The sequence below is a fragment of the Haplochromis burtoni genome, unplaced genomic scaffold, assembly GCF_018398535.1.
Source record: "Haplochromis burtoni strain Fernald_Lab_line unplaced genomic scaffold, NCSU_Asbu1 Contig_69, whole genome shotgun sequence".
Classification (NCBI taxonomy): domain Eukaryota; kingdom Metazoa; phylum Chordata; class Actinopteri; order Cichliformes; family Cichlidae; genus Haplochromis; species Haplochromis burtoni.
Genome location: NW_024582430.1, coordinates 1,034,339 through 1,044,889, shown reverse-complemented (window position 1 = coordinate 1,044,889; position 10,551 = coordinate 1,034,339). Strand labels below are relative to the sequence as shown.

General features: G+C 48.2%; 1 protein-coding gene across 3 annotated transcripts in view; it reads right to left on the bottom strand.

Annotated features, from left to right (window-relative positions):
* Positions 1-6: 6 nt before the first annotated feature.
* Positions 7-10,551, bottom strand: part of bnc1 (basonuclin 1) — a 32,734-nt gene continuing 22,189 nt past the window's right edge. For all 3 annotated transcript variants that reach the window (XM_005923996.3, XM_042221549.1, XM_005923995.3), the window contains 4 exons: positions 8,879-8,981; positions 6,620-6,855; positions 2,347-4,367; positions 7-1,357 (listed from right to left, as the gene is read on the bottom strand). In XM_005923996.3, the coding sequence (XP_005924058.1) occupies positions 553-1,357; positions 2,347-4,367; positions 6,620-6,829 (3,036 nt within the window). In that variant the 5' untranslated portion in view covers positions 6,830-6,855; positions 8,879-8,981 and the 3' untranslated portion in view covers positions 7-552. The remainder of the gene's footprint in view (positions 1,358-2,346; positions 4,368-6,619; positions 6,856-8,878; positions 8,982-10,551) is intronic.

Below are 10,551 nucleotides of genomic sequence, written 5' to 3'. Positions count from 1 at the left end.
CACACACACACACAAAACTGTGAACTGAGAAGAAATCTTTGGTCAACATTAGCAGTTTGCAACAAAGAGAACAGTGAAGACAGATCATAGAAACACCGTACAATAACTTATTGTTCTACCTCACAACACAATAGCTTTTCAACAGAGACTGTTTTGCTGGGACGAGTGAAACGACGAGTGTAGGAGTTACTTCACTACGGCTTCACGGGGCAGACGTGGACGTCCGACGACAGAAACACTGGAAGAGAAAAAACACTTGCAGGATTCGACAACACAAGGAAAACTTTAGTCCACACGGATGTTTTTTTAAAGGGCTCAAAGGAAAACCAAAATAAATCAGCACGACGCCGAAACCAACTGGCTGACCTGCGCAGGTTTTGGTTGTTTTAAAGGAATTTGGTTTCCTCTCTGCTCGTCCCTTTCTCGCCTACAGTAACGGATGAATGACGGCGTGATGTTTCCAAAGTGCTAACGGGTGAGCCTTCTTTATTACGCGCCCAGGAAAAACAACAAAAGAACAACTTGGACAAAGTAAACGTTGGCCTTTGAGGTCTACTCCTGTTCCATGGGGGAACCCGAGCTAACAGCCAGGTTCCTGTGGAGGTTCGGGTTCTGGCTGTGCCTGTTCCTGCTCCGCACGGAGGAGAACGACGTGTCGCAGCCGGGGACTTTACACTTGTGAAGAAGTCTCAGATGGACAGTCTTGTAATGGGCTCTGAATGTGCCCTTGTTGCTGTAGACCTTTTGGCAGACGTGGCACGTTATTGGAGATCCACCCCCACCTCCCTGAAGCCCTCCTTGTCCTCCCTCGCCACAGCCCAGGGTCCTCCCCCCTTCGAGTGCAAGCTCGTCGCCCCCGGGCCTGCCCACGCCGATCCCATCGCAGCTTTCATCGCTGTCCTCCACGGGGAGCGCCTCCTCCTCGTCTTCCTCGGCCCCCTCCCCTTCCTCGCTGCCGGCTCCGTCTGAGTCCCAGGAAGACTGAGCGCTGCCACGAGGCGGGGCAGAGGATGAGGTGCTCAGGTCCAGGACTGCCCCATCCTCCCCGCTTACGCCGCCTTCCCCACCTCCCAATCCCTGAGTCTCTCCCACCGGAGACGCCTCGGCGCTGTCCAGAGCCGTGGACATTTTGCTCATCGGGAAGACCAGACCCATGCGGTTGTGCCCTCGGAAGATGACGGAGGTCTGGCCGCTCGGATCCCGGTGGGGCGGGTCTCGGTCCCGCTGCTCTTGGCAGTACTCCAGCCCGGCAGAGTCTCTGTCTCGACAAAGGGAGGCGTGAGAGTAGAGGGCGTTGGCCGGGCTGAAGGAGTCTTTGGTCAGCAGCTTGTGGTGCAGGTTCAGGTTGGCGCTGTGTCTGCGGGTGGAAAACAAAAATGACACTGTGAGTGTTTCAGTCAGTTTACCATCTGAAACATTTATTGTTATTGCAGCTGCACAAAGAGTGATGAGCGTCCGTCTGCATGCGAGCGCTCATCGCACTGACAGAGAGAGCTATCCGAGTTTGGATCACTTTTGGAAGGTTCGGATAAAAAGTGTCTTCAGTGTTTTTAACAAGGTGACAAGATTTCAGGTGACTGTGGCTGTTTTCCACAAACATTAACACAGGGCAGCGTTCTTAGCCCTCTGCTGTGGTTTGGGTACAAAGTGAGAAGCACCTTCAGAAATGTAGAATTGCTGTTAGCTGATGGAAGTTCAGTTCAATTCAGCACCAAAACAACACAACACAGCAACGATCACTTTATCCAGTAAAGACCCAACAGTCAGGGGGAAGCAGTAGGCGACACCGGGGAAGAAAAACTCCCACAGAGGTCACACTGCTGTTCTGTCGCTATGGTGATGCTGAACTGTCCCCTTCCAAAGAGCGAGAGCTTGAATCTGAGCAGGCGAGGTTTTTCCTCTCCACTGTCACCAAATGCTGGCTCATAGGGGGTCATCTGATTGTCTATTGATGTTTTACACTATAATGAGCCTTGAGGCGACTGCTGTTGTGATTTGGTGCTATATAAGTACAAATGGATCGATCTGTATCTGTGAGACGCAGCCAGCACGAGAACAGGCTGTCATCACACACGTACAGTCTTTACCCTGTGAGGGCCAAACCCGACTCTGTTTTTGATTGACGAGGCTCCAGGACACAGTTTGCTAAAGCAGATGCACTTTCAGCTGCAGCGTCAGTGCAAACAGATGCAGTTTGTAACGTTTCCTACAGATTCATGAACACAGAAACCTGACGTGGTGCTGCACAGACATGCAGGCTGCACTTTCGAGTCGTGACTTTAAGTTGTTGTTTATAAATACTCGAACGTGCACTTGTGTCAGGAGGAGAAATCGAGCGCCTCTCACCTGTCTCTGCTCCTGCGGGAGGGGAAGGCGGCGTTGCAGCCGTCCACCGTGCACATGTGCATCTCCTTCAGGTGGACGTTTTGGTAGTGCATCTTGACGCTGTAGGGGTTTTTGAAGTTCTTGCTGCAGATCTCACAGTGGTGCGGCAGGACGGCGTCGGGATCGAGGTGAGATAACCCTCCGTAGTCATCTCCGCAGCCATCGGACGCCTCCCTCTCTATGAGCTGGGGGCCGCCGCCATTCGCCAGCCTGTGCTCGCCGTCGTCCCACTTGAGTTCTGACATCTTGTTGAGGGCGTGCTCGCGGTCCTCCCTCTCTGGGTCCTGGCAGAGCGAGCTGTCGTCACAGTGATTGTCCATCAGCCTGTTTTCGAAGGGGGAGGACGCGCAGGTGATGACGCCGGTCTCGGCCACTCTCGAGCCGTCGTCTTTGTCCTCCCTCTCTGTCCATTCTCTCTCCATGTCTTTGCCCTGGTACGCGTCTCTGGCTTCCTTCTCCTCCCCAGCTTGTCTTGTGCACAGACGTCCTTCCTCTTCGTTACCGTCGCACTCGTCCTTGTCCCTGCCGTGTAAGGGAGCCTCATCCTCGGAGCTGCTCTCCTTATCCTGCTCATCTCGCTCCACCATCTCCTTTTCTATCTTTATTGGCATGCTGGACTTGCGAGACTTTTTCTTTGGTATCGGGTCAGTCGTGCAGGGCTCGGGGGCTGTGAGGGGTTTGACGGGCACAGAGGAGGACAGCAGAGGAAGCGAGGGCAGCGTTCCCGGGGTGTTGGCGAGCTCAGCCGGGGTTACCAGGCTTCTGTAGAAAGGCAGGACTGGCTGGACTGTTTTCAAGTTGGGGAAGAGGATGCCGCTTTGGCCCATGCTGGGGAACGAGCTGCTGTGGAGCTTGGAGCCAGAGTCCATGTGGCTCACCATGTAGCTGGACACCGATTTTTGGCTCTCTGCAGAGCAGATGGAGATGGGGGTGCCGTATTCAGGCCTCTTCTCTCCTTCAGAGCTCTCGTCAGCGGACAAGTTGCTCCGCAGGTCTTTGTCCCGGTTGTTGCGGTTCATGGGCATATGGAGGCGTGGGTTTGGGTTGGCACTGTGGCGATTGCGGCTGCGCAGCGAGCTGAACACCATGTTGCAGCCCTCGATGGTGCACTTGTGCTTGATCTTGAGGTGCACTGCGTTGTAGTGGATTTTCAGCGTGCCTTTGTCATAGAACGTCTTCTCGCAGGCGTTGCAAAACACACGACCCTTCTTCAGAGAGCCTCCTCCGGCGATGCCTCCCGAGACGCCACCGCCGCTCCCGTTTCTGTCCAATGAGCGCAGTTTGCTCTCCGGTGACATCTGGGTCACGTCGGAGCTGATGGACGGCGTGCACGGTGTGGAGGGCCCGTCTGAGTAATTGTCACTGGTGGAGAAGTCCTCGGCCTCGATCTTCGTGCTGGCGGAGAGGCCGTCCGTCGGCTTGTCTCCACTTCGGTCGAGGTCAGCTGAGAACGAGATGGCGCCGGAGCTGAGCAGCGTGCTCTCCGACGGGTGCGACAGAGAGGGGTGATTGTCCCTGAGCAGGCCGTCCCGCCCCTGAACGTCCTGCCGCTGACCCTGCTGCTCCATCGGCCCGCGGCACAGCGGCTGGTGCTGCTGATGTTGCTGGTGCTGCTGTTGCATCGCCCCCGTGTGCGAGCCCAGGAACGGCGCCGGGACAGAGCCGAGCAGCTGGAACGGCAGCATGAAGGCCATGCTGTTGATGAAGTTCTCGAAGTGGTGCATGCTGTTGCCGCTCAGCTTATCGGCCTTGGACGCGGAGAGGTTGGCAGCCGTGCGGGGGGTGTTTCGCTCGATGAACGTGCGGATGTCGGAGTTGGTGCGGGTGCTGGGTACCAGCACTGCCTGGCCCTCTTTGTCCTGCAGAGCCATCAGCTCCACGATGGATTTGGTCTCCCCGAAACGCAGGAACTGCTGCAGCGTGGCGATCTCCTCCTCGAACGTCATGATCGCCCAGCGGTCCAACACCTTCCCCGCGACATCCTGCAGAGAGAAGAGAGGAGAGGGCAGAGGAAGTAGGAGAAAGAAAGGAGAGAGCGGTTTCATCATCGGCATTAAAAGTGTCTGCTGGCTTGCTCATACATATTCACACAGTGGGCTGCACGACACACCTTATAAAGCAGATTGGCAGGGCGGCTAAATAAAGGAATCAGATGGAGTGTTAATGCGAGCGGGCAGCGCAGAACCCCGAGAAAGCTCATTACGCAGACACGCAGCGCTTCATCTCGCAGGTCATTTCTCTTCATTTAAATCATGTGGATGTGCCTGCTCTGCATCGGCAGGACACACACACGCACGCGCACACTCCCAAAGGCGAGCGCAAATAAATACGTGCACAACATACCACACACACATATCTGCGGCGAGGGCGGGGGGAGCAGAAGGCGCCGTGCATTGATCAAGCGGGTCCTCTCTGCCTCAGCCCGGCTGTAATCACATGTGAGTTTGGGCGTCTTTGAAAGTGAGGAGCGGCTTCGTGCCATAACCACGATTAATATTTCATCACAGAGCATTCATTGGGTGCCTGTCGAGGATTCTGACTCTACGTTCGCCATTAGATGAGCTAACATGAATTAAACGCAGCCCAGCTTGAATACTTGATGATGTACTAATCGAAGTGAGATCTGTGTGCGCGCCTGACACGGCGCCTGCAGCCTCGGACCCGGCCGGCTTGGCGCCGGCTTGAGAGGAAATCTGGAGCAAAAGACATAATGTTTACAAATGTAGCGGGCAGTTCGGAGACCTCCCCGAGCCCGGTGGTACCGTCTCGACGGGGTACCGGCTCGTGGCATCGCTTTTCCGTGGCACCCCCCCGCCCTTTCCTGCCTGGCGTCAACCATGATTTTCTGACTCCCCCTCCTCCCTCGCCTTCCTCAGAAATTCCGTCAGTCTCTCCCTTCATGTACTCGCGGGCGGTGGTGGTGTTTCTCAGGTGTCCCGCTCACACGTCTATCCAGGAAAGTGTTTTAACTTTGTTTTTCGTCACTGCGGCGGCCAAAAAACTGAGTCTGAACACAACCCGAGTCCACAAAATGCTGCAAAAACAGGAGGAAATGAAGGCGCGATATTTAAAAATATGCATTGATATTGTGTCGTAATGCATGACCAATAATATGAGAAATAATCCTTCTTGTCTCACAGACGCTCATCTCCTCCATGCACTCAAAAACATGCAGTACACAAAGTTGTAGATGATTATTTCAGGTTTCCCCAAAAGAGATTTTGGCCACAACAAAACTGAATCCAACAGCTTTCTAATTAAACTAATTAAATTAACACTTTTACCAGCTACATAACATTCAATTCAACTTTATTTATACACAACAACAGTCGCCTCAAGGTGCTTTATACTGTAAGGCAGACCCTACAATAATACATACAGAGAAAAACCAACAATCACATGACCCCCTGTGAGCAGCACTTTGGCGACAGTGGGAAGGAAAAACTCCCTTTTAACAGGAAGAAACCTTCAGCAGAGCCAGGCTCAGGGAGGGGCGGGGCGGGGCCATCTGCTGCGATTGGTTGGGGTGAGAGATCACATGTCTGTGCTTATCAAATGGTTACGATTAACAAAGAAATGCACAGATTGTTGTGAAATAAGTGAACAGTCAGACATCAGCCTGCACTTCCTCTAACATCCACCAGAGGCTCCAGTGTCGGGGAGCCGCTCTGTTAAACGTGTTAAACGGCTCCAGCAGAAGATAACTGATACACTCAGAATACGACTGTAAGGAGAGTCTGTGGCTATCAGCAGTAAAGCAACGTCCCCCATCCTGATTTCTTTTGTAAAATTATTAAATTATTTTTTATAGAACTTTTCTTTGTAGAAGAGCGCTGAGCTTAGCTTAGCATAAACCCTGGAGGCAGCTAAACTGAAGTCTTAAACTGAATGAACACCGACGATTGAAGGCCTCTTTCTCACTCACAGAGCCTTTCTAGAGCTTCTCCAGCTGCAGCCAGATGCAGCACAGGTGTCCTTAAGTTTGTCCCTCATGAGGTGTCCACAGGTGCATCAGGCACACATGTTTTTAATGTGCAAGCTTACTGTTATATTCAAACATGAACCACGATCAATTTGTGAACCTGATCATCGAATCCCTGCTCCCCTGACTGATGAGCCACACATGCAGGTGGCATTGTGCCGCAGACCGTTGCTGAACGCTAACCTGTTCAGTCAAACCTTTCCTGAAATGTCGCGCACACCAGCCGACGCTTCTTCAGTCCTAAGCGCTCACCTGCAGCACGTATCCTCGTATGTAGTCCTGCAGCGTCCAGTCGAGCGCGTTCAGGATCTGGATCACCTCCTCCTGCTTCAGGACGGAGAACAGGCGGTCCAGGAGGATCTTGAGGCGGATGGGGATGGCCTGCGTGCCGTACAGCATCAGGCTGCAGATGTCGAACACCACATTGGAGTGGACGATCTCCACCTGGCTGCTCTGGTACATGTGGTGCACCTTCAGCTTGCTCAGGGCTGAAACACAGGGGTCACGTTTGAGCAGATTAGATTAATCTGAGATCACAGAGTTCAGCTCCGCCTGGGTGCTGCATGCGTGTTTGTGCTGCTGCATGTTCACATTTCACATTCCTGTCCGCTCTCTCACTCCGCTTGCATTATTAAATGGAGTTCAAGCATTTATTAATATTTTTTTGATCGAATCTTTGGGCCTAAATGTAACAAATCAAATCAAAACAGAAACAAAAGAAAAAGAATGAAAAATAAATAAACAATAATCTTCATTAAATATTGGACAACAAATAAAATCTGTTCACTGCACTTCAGGCTGCTCAGCAACTTAACCTTTATTATTATTATTATTTGTTTTCATTCGAACAATTTCCTGTTAGATCGTTTTACTACTTTTTAAATTTACTTTTTATTCTTTCTATTTGCCATTTTATTTATTTAGTTTAAAGAAATATATAATTTCTAATTTAAGTTTTATTTAACAAAATTTTAATTTAGCTTTTTTATTATAATAGCTTAATTTTGCTTATTTTTATTCGGTATTATTACATTTTATTTAGATTTTTATTTATTGAACTTCTTTAGTTATTTATTTTTATGTCATTCACTTTTTATTTTAACTCTTTTTTTGTCCTTTAGAAATTTGGCTTCTAACTTCGTGCTCTATATTGTGTGTATGACAGAGTGGGTATTACTGGACGATGTTAACTGGAGTGAATAACGCAGCATTCAAGTCTGTGTTGCAGAAATAATCATCAGAACACAAAATGATGGTGATTCATGCGGAGTGTTGGACACATTAGAATAATTACAGGAAATAAATGTGACTCTCGCTCTGTAAACTCTGACTTCCAGAGCTTCAGCGATCATTAAAATCCCGCTGCGGTCACCCTGTTAGTCCACCATCATCGCGATGACTCTAAAGGTTCACCTAAATCTGAAAGCTCCAGTTCTCCAGATTTTCAGACGGTATCACAATAAAGTGATGAGTGATTGTCTTGACACAAAAAGCCTTCAGGTGACTCCAGGCGTTACTCTAAGTACTTAAATCACACTTTTCTGGCCTTTGTGAGAACTCAAAAAATGTTTTGGTTTTTTTACTTCGTGCTTTTACTTAAAAAAAAAAAAAAGCTGCATAAATAATATTTAGTGAATAAAATCCTCAGTCAAGAAAAATGAATTATTTTTGATTTTCTGTTTGCGATTTTCTTTTAAATAGACCGATTGTGTCTGCAGGGTTCTGGAAACGTCTTATTTATGTGAGGAAGAATGACAGACACCAGCTGGGAGTAAACTGGGATGTCTCAGCTGGTGTCTGCTGGGAGTAAACTGGGATGTACTGCAGGGAGGAGCTCAGGGTTCTGTGTCATCATTAAAATCAACACTTTTTCTCCTGAGTCAGCAAACGTGAAGTTCAGGATTCACGCACGCCAACAAAGGCAGAGGGTCAAACATGTCGTCGGGCGCCGCGGGTTACTCGATTACGTTAAACACGCAGGTTTTCTCTCTGTGACGGTTCCTGATGTTTAACCTGGGTCTGTGTAAAGGCGACAGTGTCATCGCTGCGCTCACTGTCAGAGTCTTTTCTAACTTTATTTAAACACGTCCATGTGAACAACACTGTGCAGCTCTGCAGCCACACTTCATGTTGCATCTCTGTTTGAATTTAAACGCCGCGTGGTCGTAGAATCTCCCTGACTACAGCATCCATCTGATGCTCAAAGCCTCCGACTGTGTCTGAACTTCAGCCGTGCTCTGCTCTTCTTTATTTAATTTTTAAACACAGCTCACATCTTATCGTCTCACAGGACACAGCTGCACGTTTCACTTACAGTTAATCTGAAAAATAATAAAACTAAAAACAGGAAGCTACTTTCTTGATTCCAGTTTAATGGTTTTATTTGTGAGTCTGTCAGCAAACTAGAAATTAGATTCCTTTGGCACACAGATAAATAGATTCAGATTTCAGCGTGAAAGCTTTTTAAATCAAAGATTTCTGACTGATAATAACGACAAACTCTCGTCTTACCGTGAGCCACCCAGCCATGCTTGCAGTTTTCACACTGCCTCCTCTTCAGCTTCCCCGGCTTGAAGCTGTCACAGTTACAGTTCACCAAAGTGCAGCAGATAGCCTGTCAACACACACACACACACACACACACACACACACACACACACACACACACACACACACACAGAATTCTTTACAATGAAAGCAGATAGAATCAGATAAACTGCAGGTTTTCTTTTCCTGTGTTGTGAACGGTTTTCCTTACATTAAAACACTGCAGAGGCCTTTCACACATTTAGTCACACTGGATGTGGGAAGAAACGGAAACGCCAAATTCCTGACATCAAGACCTGACACGACTGATGTCAAGGCCTCTCTGTAATTTTATAAATTACTAAACGAAAAATATTTCATGGATTTCTTACAGAAAATCACCAGTAATTTAACACCTGTGTGGGGTTAAAATGACTGGTAGAGAAACCAAAGCAGATCTGAGCAGCAGAGCGTGGAGATGATCAGCTGCAGGTTTTAAAAAGCATTTAACACATTTTAAAGTTCCTAATGAATTAACAGGCAGGCACTTAATGGCAGCTTTGACTGATAATAAGCGTCAGAGCGCTGCGTTTATATTTGGTGTTGAAGGCAGTAAAAATAATCAAAGTGTCAAAAACGAAAAATCAGCAAAATTATCAAAACTGTGAAAATGAAACATTTAAAATTACAGTGAATGCAAAATTTTTTAATGAGAAGAAAGACGAAGGACAAACTGACACAAGTGAATAAAATGATTATTGTTACATTTGCATTATTTTTAGATTCCAGGTAAGCAGCGAGTCGGTCACCCTGAGTCTCCTCCTCTCTGCTGACCTTCAGGTGGCAATAATAACATCAATAACAACAATAATCATAAAGTATTTATTTGTGCAGTGTTTGGTTTTGTCCATGCAGCGATGCTGTGGCTGCAGAGGAAACCAGGTGAGCGCTGCACCTGAGAGCCGTGGTGCTCTCCAGCAGCCTTCTTGTGCTTAGTGTCACATTAAATTCACATGTTAATGTGCCACATACATATAAAACCTTCTTCTGTTTTTTAAAATTAATTTTAGGATCTCGTCAGGTCGGTTTAGCAGCAAACTCCTCCTGTGCTGCAAACCAGCTCGACGATTGTTTAGCTGTTCGTGTGATGTTTTATTCTAGTCTTTATTGATTTGAATCATTGGCTGAGGGTTCGCTTCTTTTCATAATGTGGTCACAAACATGCTGTTTAACACGTTTTTGTGTTTGTGCAGGAAAAGTAATTAATTGTAATTAGAGTAATTTATGTCCAGCCTTAAAAATCCGTCAGTGTTTCCATAAAACACATGAAGATCGTTTTGGGTGTCAAAAAATTTGTATTAAATAAAAGAAAATATGCAAACGTGATCTGAATCTGGAACCCCGACAACAAACCTCCACAACCTCCACCTCAGTACGCAGTCAAGGCAAAAAAGAAGTGCTGAGAGTGTGTGTGTGTGTGTGTGTGTGTGTGTGTGTGCAGTTGTAGCTTCGCTCTCCTTACAAAGCTACATAAAAAATGTACAATCGTCAAGTTGCCCGTGGAAACTGAAAGAAGGAGCACGACTGCCTTTGGTGATTTCTCCCCCATCACTTCGTGGTTTGCCCCGTTAGCACAGGTGTGTGTGTGTGTGTGTGTG